The 16,544-nt window shown below is 27.4% G+C and overlaps 1 protein-coding gene across 1 annotated transcript; it reads left to right on the plus strand.

Moving 5' to 3' along the window:
- The first annotated feature begins 2,898 nt into the window (after nucleotides 1–2,898).
- Nucleotides 2,899–16,170, plus strand: LOC101502609 (fatty acyl-CoA reductase 8-like). The gene is made up of 10 exons (XM_004490251.3): nucleotides 2,899–3,084; nucleotides 3,229–3,332; nucleotides 4,844–5,046; nucleotides 5,146–5,246; nucleotides 6,763–6,955; nucleotides 8,219–8,377; nucleotides 15,083–15,164; nucleotides 15,282–15,530; nucleotides 15,643–15,701; nucleotides 15,840–16,170. The coding sequence occupies exons 1-10, from the start codon at nucleotides 3,006–3,008 to the stop codon at nucleotides 15,994–15,996; spliced, it is 1,386 nt and encodes a 461-aa protein (XP_004490308.1). The 5' UTR covers nucleotides 2,899–3,005; the 3' UTR covers nucleotides 15,997–16,170.
- Nucleotides 16,171–16,544: the final 374 nt, after the last annotated feature.

The raw sequence follows: 16,544 nt of genomic DNA on the forward strand, positions 1-16,544 counted from the left end.
TCTGAAGTACTTGGTTAGGAGGCTTGATACTATTCCACCATCTCGGTGGACGGATAATTCAAATTTGCCCTATCGTCATAGATCCCCTCAACTCAACCCGAGACACATATACGTGACAGGCGAGGTAAACGTGTGTTGCATGGTAGCTCCCGAAATTTGGAGTGTTACCTCCAAGTCACCTAGGAATTCCCTACCCGAATATCTCCAAGGTCTAACAATCTTGCCTTAAGGCTCAATAGTAGACCGCCACGATCAGACTCATTCAGTTGTACTTCCCCAGAGTCACTAGGCATGTCAGGCCCTACCTATATGATGACAAAATAATCTTCACTTCACAAATTCTCAATATTTATTTTCCCCCCTCGTTGGCCAATGATACTCCATTAAGACTGTTATCTCAAACACAAATTAGAATCAAAATTATTTCACCAACTATGGAGTTACTTCAATATTCTCATCACAAATTCACAATATCACTATCATTAATCATATCTCATCACATAAACTCATCACAATTTTATAGAATCACTATCATCGATCAAACATTATCATTATCATCACATAAACTTATCACAAATTTATATCATAAATCACACATCATCATCAAATAAACTTACATTATACATTGCATTCAAATAAACTCATTTAATCAAACATATGCACCAAATTCATTTGAAATCAAATATAACAATAATATCAAATATCACAATAACGTTAAATATCACAATAATATCAAATATCACACATTTAACAAAATTAACTCAATCAACACCTTATAAATATTTTTATTTCATATTTTAATCTCACAATTTTCTTATTTGCATATTAATTAATTTATCACTCAATGGGCTACTGCTATACGTAGCGAGCCCCAGATGAATCGTTGGGAAATACGGTTTTCCCGTTCATCTCATAATATATTATACCAATGAATTCAAACGCTCTCTCACCCCTTACCTTATTTCGACGCTTTCACACATGAGTATGATTCCTTGAGAAAACAATCTTTGTTCTTTGATTTTTTTTGTCCTTCAATCGATCTAACTCAACAGTTTATAAGTAAACGTCAAAAATAAATTATGAGAAAATACTCTAAAAAATAAATTTCAAAATTCGGTCAAGGAAAATTAACATAAATCAGAAAACCAATTAGTGGATAATATAGCCACTTTTCATACGATCGTTTTGACATTGGTTTCACTCAAATTAGACTTACGGTGAAGAAGAATGGTGCAAAATAACGAATTCTGTAAACGGAGAAATCAGGTATTTTCGGGAAAAATTCAAGTTGTTAAAAATCTGGGAAATTATGTTTGATTGAATAGCTAAATAAGTAAAACAAGATACTGAAATTTGGACGAAAACGGAGAAACTTTTCTGGACCGTCATCGATGAACAATATTAATTTTCTTCTTTTTCTCTCAACGTTCGTCTGCCCTATTTTGTGTCGAGGTTACTCTCTCTTTCTCATGCCCTTCATTCTTGTTATTTTCCATTAATATTTTTTATTATTTAATTAGATTTTACTCTTAAATATGTGTCTAATCCATAAAACAAATTTTACTTCTTTCTTCTATTTATTTTTATTTTTTAAATAAAATAAACAATTATCAAAACTATTTTTTTTAACACTTTTTTTTTCAAACATAATTTAATCACCACCGTATTACTTATATTTCAAAAGTAATATTTTATAAAATGAAGTAATTAAAGTAATTAATCTTTTAAAATACATTAATAATCAAAATCCTCATATTCAAAATAATACTTATTTTTTTAAATACTCAAATTAAAGTATTACCATCATTAGAGAATAGTCGATATTATAAAATAAATAAATATTACACCAACACTTTATATTAATGACTATATCATAATAAATATATATAAAATCACAATGTCATAACAAGTATATAAAAATAAATAAAATCAAACACAATATCAATTATATCTTAAGATATTATTTATAAAAAAATAACTAAAAATATAAAGTAGCTATAAATAATTGAAATATAACTACGTGCATACTTAACATCAGGCAAGCGCACAAAAAAATATATTACACTAAAATACACGTATATACGTATATACACACAAAGTCACATAAAATCTTTTTCTTTAAAATATATATTACACTAAAATACTATTATTTTTATAAAAAAAAAATAGATAAAGAGTAAAATTTAATATTTATTATCTATATCGCTCATGTAATCTAATATTTATAAAACTATCACATCATAGAAATCACCTATTTAACGAAAATTAGTCAAAAAATTTATCATCATATATCATATAAATCACCTATATAACGAAAAATTAGTCAGAAAATTTATCATCATATACTCTAAAATAATTTTAACAATAAATAAATTATTTAAAATCGTACTTAACTAATAAAATAGTTTATTATAAAATTTAGGGTGTTACAAGTGTTCTTACTACTTGAATGAAATTGTGATATTACCTGAATGTACCACCTGTTTGATCTTTTATTTTGTGATTGATAAGACTGGATGATGCATTGTGAGAAGAGTCTTTAACACACATATACAATAAATCTTTTATTTTATTATTATTATATATATATATATATTATATTTCAACGTGGATTCCAAATATTCACAAGTATGAATATAATTTATGTAAATAAATAAATTTAAAAAGAATTTAAACATAAATTAATTTTTTATTATTAAACGGATTAAGCCAAGTTAGAGTTTTAATAGGCTGGGCAATAGCCTCTGATCTATTCCCACCTCTCCTGGACCTCTATATTTAAAAACTTTTGATGAGGTCTGATTTTCCTTCGAGTGCATTAATTTGAATTCGGGTGGTTTATATTTCAATTTGAAACGTCTTATTAACTAGCTATATATCATACACTCTCTATCTATCTATATATACAAAGTCGACATTCCACAAAATTAAAGTTAATCCCATTCACTATATAATATATTACATAGAAAGAAAAATATATAGCTATATTTTACCTTATTTTTACAATGGAATTGGGAGATATTCCTAAATATTTTGCAGGAAAGACCATCTTAGTTACAGGTGCAACGGGATTCCTAGGAAAAGGTACATGATGTACATTTCTACTCAATGTTTTAATCCTTGGAAGCAGAATTTATATATTTTTTTATGATAAATATAAAAGAAAGTTATATTAAGGGGTAGGTGAAGATTGGTTCAATGTAATTAATAATGTTTTTATTTATGTAGTTTTTCTGGAGAAGATATTAAGGGTTCAACCAAACATAAAAAAGTTATACCTTCTTGTGAGATCATCAAATACTCATTTAGCTACTCAACGCTTACACTTTGAGGTATGTCATTCTCATATATAGTTGCTCAACAATTACTTCGGTTAAAAATTAAATGTAATATTGGTGTATTTTGTTCATATAAAAAAATACTCCAAAAGTCGGAGTTTATATTTCATATTGATTTCATTACCTGATCATTTTATAAAGAATGTAAAAAATATATTAATTGAAAGACTTTCTTTTATTGATTTTAATTATATTTTAAAAACCGTTCATTTTAGTAGTTATTTAATATTAAAATAATAAATTTTACTGATAAATACTCTAAAATATATTTGATTTTACGGAAGGATTGTAAGAATCACATATATTTGATTTGATTGACAAAATTGTAAGAATTACGTTCGATATTGAATTTAGAGAAATTACACTATATAACTCTTGCAAAATCACGATAATTTACCGTGACAATCCGCCTAAAACTAAACATACAATAAAAATATTGATTAATGACTTCATGAAAGAAAAGTTAATATTGAAATGCGAGTTAAACATTTGTCAATCCAAGGTCCCCAATAGCTATATGTGATCTAGGGAAATGGAGTAGCCTTTTGTTGGTTTGCTATATTAATTATACATTGACATTTCTGCTGTCATTTTACTGCATATATAATCTTTAACATTTTTTAGCTTGTCTTTTTAAAGTTATTTGCAATTTTAGTCTATATAATTTTTTATTGATTTAAGAAATTAATTTTTTATTTTAAAATTATGACAGTTTTGATTCTCCTTCTAATTTTTTAACAAATAATATAATGTTACATATAATAATATAAACTTATTAACACATAAAATTAGAATAAAACATAGAATAATCACGTTATTTTTTAGATTAAAAATTTGAATTGTCGACTTTTAAAATAAGAGGATCATTTCTGTGAATTGATAATAATAGAAAGACTAAACCTAAATTTAAACCAAAACTTTGACATTCTTAGTCATACAAATTGATAAATAATGAATAATGAGTTAAATTTTAAGTGAGAAGTTAAAAATGATAAATCCGATTATTCTTTATCATTACACTCACGTTCATGGTTGCGTTAAAATATTAACTATATATTGGAATAATTAGTTGGTGAAATAACCATTTTTTTATGTGTTTACAAAGTATATTGAGTTATTTTTGTAATCCCTTAGTATTACACCGCTTATCAAAACAAAACTGTTGGGAATAATTAATTACTTAATTATGTAAATTACTTACTTAGTTGAACTATTCTCTCTCCTTTTCTAAATATAAGATTTTGTTGTTGTTGTCTCTACGAGATCCTTTTCAAATTTTTAAATGTATTAATTATTTTTTAATATATTTTTAATTATATTACATATTTTTTAACAATCTAAACTAAATATTTTAATAAAAACATTAATTATTTGTCTTCCTAAAAGATAAACTTATAAAATCATAGCAATTATCAAAAAAATTAATATTACAACAATTTTTTTTAAATTTCATAAAAAATGTCTTATATTTATGGACAGAGGTAATATTTATTATATATGTATAGGTCTTTAAGAAAGACTTGTTCAGGTTGCAAAGAGATGAGAAGGGTGAGAATTTTGGTACTTTCATATCCGAGAAAGTTGTTGTTGTTGTTGGAGATGTGTCTCTTGAGATGTTGGGAGTAAAAGATGCAAAGATGAGAGAGGACATGTTGAAAGAGATAAATATAATAGTACATTCCGCTGCCACCACCAGATTTGATGAGAGGTTATAAATTATAACATTGTGCACAATATTTAAGCTTAAAAAAATAGTAACAATTTACCAAAAAATTAGTATCTACTTTTTATATATTGTACTTTTCAGATTTGATATTGCAATGGCCACAAATACAATGGGAGCTTTCAATGTGTTGAGTTTTGCAAAAAACTGTCTCAAGCTAGAGATTCTTTTACATGTATCTACGGGTAAGACTATGGATGTGTTTGTTGTAGAAGAAGAAAAAAATTGATTTCAGCATTTAATATATTTAATATTTTGAAGATTACGTTTGAGAGAATTTTAAAAAGAGAATAAGTTACTTTTTGTTTGTCTATCTATTGAAAATCTTTTTTTTCAAAAATAATTTCATCCATAGAAAATTAGTTAAAGAGAAACAATTCAAAACATATATAATTATTAATAAATTAATTTAAGAAATTATATAATTAAAAAAAGAATAATAACAAAAATTTCATTAAAATTATATAAATAATATAAATAATGAAATAAAATTATAATTTATTAATATTTACATAACAATAATAATAATAAACTTTAGTAACAGTAGCTTTAATTCTCAATAATTAAATTATATAATTAATGAAATAATTTGATAAAATAAAAAAACCATCGACACGACTAGTCAAATAAACAATTTCAAAAATAAAACACGAGTAACATATTATATTAAATGAAAAAAATTACTCTTTTAAGAGAAGTATATTTCATTTGTTAAAAAGATTAAATTAAAATAATTTTTTTATAATTTTAATAGTAATTATATTTTTAATATTCTTATTTGAATATATTTTATTTTCTAGATTATATATAAAATAACACAATTACCTTTGTGATAAAATCATATACTTTTTAAATATTAATTATTTATCTTTATATTTTTTAATTCAGTATCAAAATCTATTTTTAAAATTTAATAATATTTCAGTTTTTAATATTTTAAATTATAATTTATAAGGGTTTATGAGTAAATTATGATCTTTTGTTACTCTATTAGCTTCTAACTCGATTTGTATCCAATGTAACAATTTTAACTAGAAAAAAAAAATATATGATAGAATTTAATAATCACTTTCAATATCTTTCTAGTTCATCAAAAGTTGGATTGAGATAAAATAAGATAGTTTATTTGATCATTTCTTTCTTGTCCTAATCACCAAACAGATCCTAAATAACAAAATTTTTAAGGCAAGGAAGTAATAATTAGTAAACATGAAGAACCTTGAAATTAAATATTTGATTAGTGAAGCACCAAAAGAAATAAAATAAAGGAATACAGTTCATTTTTTGAGGTATATTTATTCCACATATAATTAATTGATTTGTTTCAAAAAGATTAGTAATTTCAGAGTATTTGTAACTTATTGAAAATATATAGTAGAAATTGCAATGTATAATACATATTCTTTTAAGGTTTTTTTCTTACGACAGAGTGATTAATTTTTTATTTCTTAAATTGCTCCAAAGGGAGTCTTATGTGAGCATTACTTCCCTCAGTACTCTTTTTATGAGATTCAATACATAGTAGCAAGATAGTAAAAATTGAAACTGAACTAAGAATTAAAATTTAAAATGGATAATTAAAAACTGAAAACTAAAATTAAAAATTTAAATTTAAAATTGGTTTTAATTTTTAAAATTTTCAATACATAAAACTAAAAATCATTTCAAATGAGTTCTTATCTATTTGCATTTCTATTTTAGCTTATGTGTATGGGCAGATGAAAGGACTTATTAGTGAGAAACCCTTCTTTATGGGTCAGACACTCAAAGGCTCGTCAACATTGGACATTGAATTAGAAAAGAAGTTGATAGAGAACAAATTAAGTGAACTCGAAGCACAAAAGGCCGATGAACAGACAATCGACATGGTTATGAAAAAGTTTGGAATTGTAAGGTGAATTATGAATATTCTATACCGCAATAGTAGACAAAATTGAATATTGTGTTAATTATGTTAACTCAAATTTATAAGAAAAATAGACACTACCTTCTTTTGAATATAAAAAAAAAAAAATTGTCGCCACAGAAGAGATTATTGGGATGAGATACATAATAGATCATTCTCTTTAAAAAATTTCATGGTATTGTATAAAGTTGGGCAAGAAGACTATCAATAACGTCGACGTTCCGAGGATAAAACAATTCAGTCAAACTGTATCAGACTCCTCGTGCACTGTAGGACCCCTTTGAGAATTATCCATTCTAATATGGCATTAAGAGCACTCGCAAACCGATAAACTAGGATATTAGAACCACTAAGAGACCAAATGATCATTTATTTTAGGACTACTCATAAAATCGAAAAGACAGAAAAAAAGGAGAAGTGATTCGAAATTGCGTCAAGTTGAAGAGGAAGAAGAAATAAAGTTGGAAACTACATTCAACTTTATTGTGCTCCAACTTTGACGTTAACGACATTCGTGTAGTGGTAAAATGGTATACGTCTACCTCATCACAAAACTGCACACTCCTTGGGGCACACCCTAATAATTCAACTTCCTCCTTATATACACTAAGATTGTGTATAATCTATCCCATGAGGAGAGACTCTAACTTTTTTCAATTCACACGTTACTATACTCTATGTTCCAACACAATATATATATATATATAAAGATAAAAATAGGTATAACTTTTAGTGGAATCAAACTTGACATTAGACATCTAGTACATGAGATCGTCCCATTCGCACATGAATTTCCTAAATAAAACACTACATTTAAGCTTTATAAAAAAAATAATTATATTTTTAGTCCTTGAATTCTATTTTTCTTTTTAATGCCTATTTTGAAAAGCTTTGGTAAAAATTTGATACTTTAAGTCCATCACAATAGTCTCTATCAAATCAAAATATGAACCAAAAGTAAATAAGTTTGTTTAAAAATTAAACTTGAAATGTCATAATTTTGTAAGAATTAAAAACATATTTAACCCTATTTTATATTCAACAAAGTATATAAATTTAAGTGGTTAATGAGCTTCAGTTGAAGACGAATTGTCGGGTGAATCCAAATTCAAATATTAATTAAAATAAATTTTAGTCAGACTTTACTTATATCTCTTTAAACGAAGATTAAAAGAAGAAAAAGTATTATTTCACATGTTTAATATCCTTTTGGGCCCCTAACTTTTTGCCTATAATTGTTGATAAACTTAGGGCAAATTTGCATGGATGGCCAAATACCTATGCATTTACAAAAGCAATGGGAGAGATGCTTGTAGCAAATATGAAAGATCTACCTTTGATTATTATACGTCCAACTGTCGTAACTAGCACTCACTTTGAACCATTTCCAGGTTGGGTCGATGATGTGAGGTATTTAAAAAACTTATCTATCTCTTTCTTGTTTTTTTTATAATTATTATTTTGGTTGTTATTTGAGGTAAAACATATAATATCGTTGTACTTTTATTATGTAATGAATATCATGTTTTGTCATTTAAATAAAACTCAATTAAACACTATTTCGATCTTTTAACCTATATGTTGTGCAACTTTGGCATGTAGTTATTCACTAATAATTTGAATACAAATATTTTTTAAGCACAAACTAAGAAAATATAAAGTGTCAAAATAGGATAATCATCCCAATAAAGTTGGTATCATTAATTTAAACCGACAAACTCCATAACAAAAAAAAAATTAAATAAAAAGAGAACATGAATGTTTTGTGGCTTACTTCCACGTGGTTAGGTAGGACCCATACATCAAACATATCAAAGCACTAGATCAGACAACTAACTATCAAAAAGGAGGACTTAGTACTAGGTACACATTATATATTCATATCACACCTACCACACCACCATTCATGTCTATATAAGATAAAATCCTAAGGATAATAGGATGAAATGAGTAAACATCGGACCCAAAAGACTGAGTCGACCTTGACCTCAATACACGTTAAAAAACTGCTAAAGGTAGGCACAATCAGTGCTGCCTACATGTCTTTTGACCTAGTTATCGGACATAAGATCCCCATGGAAGGCACGATGAAAATCCCATATCTCATGGAATGGTAGTGCTTGTGTTATGTGCACGCGCCTACCGAATTTTCACATTAGTATGACCATAGCTTCTAAAAGTGCAGGCCACACAATCATTGTATGTCACCATGTTCCCATCTGCGTCGAAGCTCCAACACCCTATGAATGTCTCGTTGTGGTTCTCAATCTCAAGTTTGGTCTATAGGTCCTGACTTGATGCCCTAGGAAAATGGGGAGGAATGAAGCTTGACATATGCAATATAATAAAATATTCCACATACACATGACAATATGGGCTAAGATTGAGGTACAAGTGTAAAATGGGATGAGGTGTAAAATAGAAATATATAAATATATATCACAAATAGTTATTCACATAACACACCATCTAGAAATATTTCTCTCAGATCAAGCCTATCTATGATAATGCAGTCTTAAGTATGTGTAGGCATCGACCTTTAAACGTTGTCAAAGACATCCTCCAAGAAATTAGATGTCACTTGACCCCATTACCACCAACATCCTCCCAATTTTTTATGTCTAAATACGTCCAGACCCTGAAAAAGCTAGCTAACAATAATCCCCTTTGGGATGAAATTGACGAATCAATATCGTGTGCCCATACATACAAAAGTGGACTTCACCACACAAATTCAATATATGATTCTCAATTATGACCACTCTCTAAACTATATAAGGCCAACATAATCTCACAATAATCTTATGAAATATTTCCTTAGTTGTTTATCTCTAGTAGAGTTTGGGCCAATATATATATATATATATATATATATATATATATATATATATATATTAACAAATATATGTTAATCACACCAACATGTACGAAATCTTACCCGATTTGTTTGTTGACACAAGTCTTGGAAAAATTGTAGTAAACAACCCCTAAAACTACTTCCCTTCTAAGGTTCATCTCGAACGATACCTCTAACGATAATCCTGTTGATACTGTAATTATCGATAATTCGTCATGAGTTTGAATATATTTTAAAATAAATTTTAGGATAACCTTAGGGTATTACAACCACTAGGCAATGTCATATTAAGTTTATTTAGGGTATAATCATGCCTTCCAAAAATATCCCTAGTAATCCCCTCGTAACGATATAACAACCTTAATTTGAAACGAAATCCTAATTCGGTATAACAATATTTATCAAAAGTTTTAAATCAATTTTTTTGATAGTTTGGGCATAACCTTAATATCCTAATAACCTTAAGAAAGTAAAGAAATAATTTTGAAATTACTTCCTTAAATGTTTTAGTATAAAAACCTAACTCCTCCAAACAATCGAACAAAACCTTATTGCACTGATAACATTTTTGAATCGGGATCGAAACCTCAGAACCACTCACTCACACAATTTCTAGATAGGGAGACTCTGGATTCCGACAGTTTAGATAGAGAGGAATTGAGGAAATGGATGAGAATTTCATATTTTGCTAAGTGAATCACTCTATTCTAGAATCTCTCTTCTTTTCTTCTGGCTTAACTAGAACATGCCATGTGCCTCTAGTCAGCCCAGGCCTGACATGTGTCTCGTGATGCCCAAGCTTATTGACAAGTCTACTGAATTTGTCAGGCTTGACAAGGGTGAAGGTGCAAACATAAGAAATAGTTGAATTGTATTTAACTAGGTTGATAATTTTTTAGACTTTATTAAATTGATCCAGACTTGATGATTCACGTGAAGTAGAAGTAATAACAAAACTAAAAAGTGCAAGAGTAAATTGACACAAGTAAGTTATCCTGGTTCACCACTAACTTGGCTAAATCTAGTCCATTCACTTAGAAGAATTTAATTAATAAACTCAACAACTTGAATTACAAAGTACCTGATCCTCCAAGCCAGTCTTCTCAAACAGCCTGGCAACCCCAAAAATTTTAGGAACACACACTTTGACTCTACTAGTCAAGTCTTCTCCACACAATCTGAAAACTCCAAATTGTTGAAGGCACACTAACACCATTATCGGGTTTGAATACAAAGGCTTGGAACTTGAGTAGTTTCTTCTAACAAACTGGTTATAACAATGTCTATCACACTCTAAAAAAGTACTTAAAAAATATTTCTCATTCGAACAAGTATTTCTCTCTTTGACCTCTAAGTTGAATTTGGAATTTTGAACTTGAGTTCTTATACTCTTTTCTGATTTTTCGATTATGTTTTTCTTCATCCTTGAGTATCTATTTATAGATAAAATTAGGGATTCAACTTAGTCTTTATTTAATTCTAAATTGTATCTTTATTCCTAGCTTGGTAAAAAATGATCTAATTAAAAAATAATTTTGTACAAGATGCTTTTTGATAATATGTTCTTTAGCCAATTCTTTATTTATGAATCCAATCTAAGCAGTTCTTCTAGATTGATTATGTTTGTATTTGTTCAAATTGAGTTTGTAAATCGTTCAGATTGATTCAGTTCATATTTTGTTCAGGTTGAGTTTGTAAATTTTTTAAATTGAGTTTGTAAACTTTTCAAATTGAGTTTGTAAATTCTTCAGATTGATTATGTTTGTATTTTGTTGTAGATAAATCTTGACCAAATCTTCTTTAAATCTTGACCATATCTTCTTTTCAACTTTGTCAAAGATTTTTTTCAATAATAAATCTGAATCAAATCTTATTTTAGATTTTCTTTAAAAATATTTGACCATCTTCTTTTTCATTTTGGTCAAATATTTTCTTCAATCATAAATCTGAATCAAATCTTATTTTAGATTTTCTTCAAAAACATTTGACAATATCTTCATTTCAACTTGGTCAAAGATTTTCTTCAATCATAAGTCTGAATCAAATCTTATTTTAATTTTTCTCTTTCAAAAACATGATCTTCTTTTATACTCTGTGAAGCTGAATATATTGTTCTCATAAAATACTTTTGTTAACATCAAAACTCTAAATATAAAACCAACTTGGTTTCAACATGGAGTTTGAGTCAGCAAAATATGCTTAACGAGTTCTAGATTTTGCTTAGCTAACTCATGTCGGCCAAAACACAATTTTCTTTCTTCTTTCCCATGTAACCTTTCTTAATCAAGAAGTTAGCTTCTTAAGTTAACGCTAATTCGTTTTAAACTCATCATAACACTTAATGATCGATTCTAAATGCATTATAACCTGTGTAAGCGGAAAATCAGGCTATTACAACACATATTAAGACAAAATAAATGTAGGCAAGTTTAGTCATTTTTATCCTTCATTCGTTAAATAAAAATAAAATTCATTTAAAGCATGTTTTTGGATTTTTAAGGTTCAAAAAGAAAAATATTATTATTGTATCTTGATTTTTCTAAAAGAACCAAAGTTTTCTGAGAAAAATAAAATGCTTAAAGAATCAAATATTAGAGACGAAGTGACACTACAAGAAAAAGTGTGATTACTCACAACATATTTTATCTTTACATGCGGAAAAATAATGGGTAATTTATAAATTATCCACGACTTGCTCACATACACAGGTTTGTAGATAAATCGCCCGTAGGTAACTTCTTATCCATGGAAATGTCTTAGATACACTTTACCCATGACCTTTCAGTGGATAATATCCTCATTGCATTTATGTGAATAATTTACACACAAATTATCCACGAGCAGTTCCACTTTATAATAGACAAAATATTAATAACTATATTCACGTTGTTACCGTGGGTAATGTTTCCACAAAATTTCCATAAATTTACCCACAAAAATAGTATTTGAAATATTAATCAATTTACCCACAACATATTTGTGGGTAATAGCTGTGCAGTTAGAAAATTAAATATTTATTTTAAATAAATTTTTTGTTTTCATACAACTGTCAATACCAATAAATAATTTCTCAATTATATTAAAAATACAATATAACAATTAAAGTTTAACCATATTAAAATGTCATTATGTTAAAGCAAAATATAGTGTTATCGAAATACAAAATAACATTACTACAACTCTGAAAAGATGTAGTCACAAAATGACATTAGAAATCATTACAAGTGTAAGTAAAAGATCTGGTCATAACAGTATATAGATAATATCACTACATGAAGTCTAAACAAAAGATGTAGTGGTAACTAAAAAACTAAATTGTCACTAAAAATCATTAGTCATCACCCTCATCAGTGTCATACTCATCCTCCTCATAATTTAGATTAAGACGACAATGAGATGACTCAGTCTGAAGGAAACAACATTATTTGTCAATGTTTCAAACTTCGTAAGGAACTCTGCATGGCGATGCTCTGCCTATTGAACTACCTCCTGTCAACACTACTTTGTACACGAAGAAAGCAAGCAAACCAACAAACAAACATACATACACACATCCTCACATATGCATTCAACAATTCATTGCCTTATTCAAAAATGTCACTTATAGAGTTGCAATTGGAAAGCAAGCCTAGTAATTGCTAGCATTATATTATTCTAAAAAAAGGGTGTGTTTGGGTAATCAACTTGTAAGTATTTATTCAATGAGCTACTATAGGAAGCTTAACTAATCACATATTAATAAACTGTTACGGGGAACTTATTAGCTCAACGACATACCATAAGTTAATTTATAAGTACATTTAAACACTACTAATATAAATATTGACCCCCCAAGATAAGTAAAATAAAATCTTGCATCAATCCCCTAAATTGCTTAATAATTTCAAATTAGTAAACACATATATGGAGTTAATATTGACCCGTACGTCAATGTTATATCTATGATTAAAAAGATAGATTTTAGTATAACCAATATTGAGCCCAAAGGTTGGCCAAAAATCCAAACACTTTTCACACAAAGGAAAAACATAAGCAATACAAAAAATATATGCAAAACAAAAGAAAAGGAAAAACAAAAGCAGTGGAAAGAGAGAAGCAGAACACCAACTTTATGATGCAAAATATACCACCAATTTAACCAAACACCATGCATTTCAGTGATGCAAAACAAAATTCATTTTTAATACGCTTAGTGGCAGAATACAATATTACATATCCCATAAATTATATTCTCCCGTTATTTTGACCTATTTACAAAAATAATTTATCCCATAATAATTAACCCTTCTAATTTTCAATGCACTTAATATTAATTATACCTTTTAACTAAAACTACTTACATAGTTTTCAATGTAATAACTTTTACTATACATTTATTAGATTCATAATGCACCAATACCTAACAAAGATAATTTGATAAAAGTAGTATTATTTGTCTTTAGTTTATATATATATATATATATATATTTTAATATGTGTGAAATAATCAAATGACTCAATTGTTTTGGAAAGAAAGGAGTAATTCATATGTTGTATGAGTGTAAACTTTGTATGATGTCAATCAAACATTATTGTTAGATTATTAAATTTTTGTTATTTTATAAACTTTGAAGTCGTATAAAATATAGGATTAAATATATTTTTACTTCTTATAGGTCCATATTTGTTACTTTTAACTTGAGATTATATATTTTTTAAAAAATATACTTAATTAATTTATCCTAATTTAAATTTTTTTAAATTTTTGTGAAGAAACATTTTGTAATATTCTAAATATGTTTGCAAAAAATCATTTAAAGGTTTTAACGTTGAAAGACAACTAAACATGTTTCAATTTAGCAATGAATAAAACTACTTAATATATAATTTTATATGGACTAAAAGTTATATTTTTATTTTATAAGGACTAAAGTTAAAAAGATGAAATTTGATAGACACTAAAAATATATTTAACCCTAAAAGATAATTTTTGTTTTTTTGACACTATAAAAAGTCATACAGTAACCATGCATCAAATAATTATTAATCTATATAAAATAAAAAGATGCATCAAAATTAAAAGCTAGTTCTTTTGACAAATTTCAAGTAACTTTCTAATAATATGTTAGTTTACAATATGAAAAGGCACACGTAAATTTTTATAGTTAAATCAAAATTGGGAATAAAGTGATATTTATTTAATTGTTTTGAAAGGATGAAGCGGTAAGTTTTATATGAAATTACCGTTCAGGAATTCTTATAAAATTTTGTTATCGTAGAGCTCTTAACTTCATTATTGATGGGTACGGTAAGGGAATAATAAGGAGCTTTGTTGGTGTTCCGGAGACTGTATTAGATATTGTGAGTTTCATCTCTTCAATTATTCTATATTTCACTTTTTTTATTATTTAGTTTCTATAATTTATAAATGTTATGGATTTAAATTTAAAATTAAGGATCTCAAATTAATTCTTGTAGATACCCGTGGATATGGTGGTAAATTCCATGATAGTAGCAATGGTGGCTCGTTCTAAGAATCTTTGCACGAATTTGATCTACAATATTAGTTCTTCATTGAGAAATCCAATCAACTTTTCTGATGTTCTAGATAACACGTATTGCTATTTTACAAAAAATCCATGGATAAATAAAAATGGAAAACCGGTACTTATTGCAAAAAAGATGGCATTATTCTCTACAAGTATGGATGAGTTTGACCCAAACAAGGTATTTGTTCATAAAACTCGTTTTAATTTTGTATTGTTGTTTATTGCATAAATTATGTAAATTGCCCCTTTATGTTATGATTGTTTACTTTTTATTGGCTACACTTTTTTAGGGATCAAAGATGGAGTCAGCGATAGAACTCTTTAGACCTTACACTATCTTTGAGGGCATGTACGTACCATATACTCCATCCCTCCCTAATATTTGATCCTTTTAGTTTTGGTATTAATATTAATTAAAAAATAATAGATTTAATGGATATTGTATCACACTAATATATGTCAATTTGGTACAATTTTTTGAACACAGCTTTGACGATCAGAATGTAGAAAATTTACGGATGGTAGCAAAGAGAGCTATTGATGAGGGATTTGACTTTGATCCTAGAAATATTAATTGGAAGAATTACTTGATGAATGTCTATATTCCAGGTGTAATGAAATACTCTATGCGAAGTAAGATGTAATATGGAGCAAGAGTATCCCTTCATGCACATCAGCTTTTCAGACGCAATTTTAACTATCCATCTACTATCATATGTTACAATAAAATGATATTCAATAAATGTAATAATATGAAACTATTGTGTTCGAGTCAAAAACATTTTATGAAACTGTTGTATTTGTATTTAATATTGAAATATTTTTTTTATAAATAATTTATAATGGCGAAACTCACATATAATAAGTGTGGAAAAAAAAAAGGGCTACCACACATTCGAATATGCACCCTATCATATTAAATATAATTGCAACCTCTTACCATCTTAGGTTCAATTTAGGAAACATATTGAAATCTAGTCCATTGTTGACTTGGATTCTTAGTCGAAAAGTGGAAGACGATGGCTCTGCGGTGGGGAAGTTGACTGAAGCTCCTCATTTGAGGTGGTCCGACAATCAAATCAATTTGTATCTTAGAGTTAGAGGCTTTAGTTTAAAATAGTGTGTACATTTTCACTTTATTAGAGATCCTTTTGTAGGACAATCCTTGTAAAAGCGAGTTAAACGCTGTAAA

The sequence above is a fragment of the Cicer arietinum genome, chromosome 2 (assembly GCF_000331145.2).
Source record: "Cicer arietinum cultivar CDC Frontier isolate Library 1 chromosome 2, Cicar.CDCFrontier_v2.0, whole genome shotgun sequence".
Classification (NCBI taxonomy): Eukaryota; Viridiplantae; Streptophyta; class Magnoliopsida; order Fabales; family Fabaceae; genus Cicer; species Cicer arietinum.

Excerpts from the sequence above, each read along its gene's own strand:
- LOC101502609 (XM_004490251.3), top strand. The coding sequence starts at position 3,006 with ATGGAATTGGGAGATATTCCTAAATATTTTGCAGGAAAGACCATCTTA. Across the intron at positions 5,247-6,762 it reads TCTTTTACATGTATCTACGG|CTTATGTGTATGGGCAGATG; the intron begins GTAAGACTATGG and ends TTTCTATTTTAG. Across the intron at positions 15,531-15,642 it reads ATGAGTTTGACCCAAACAAG|GGATCAAAGATGGAGTCAGC; the intron begins GTATTTGTTCAT and ends ACACTTTTTTAG.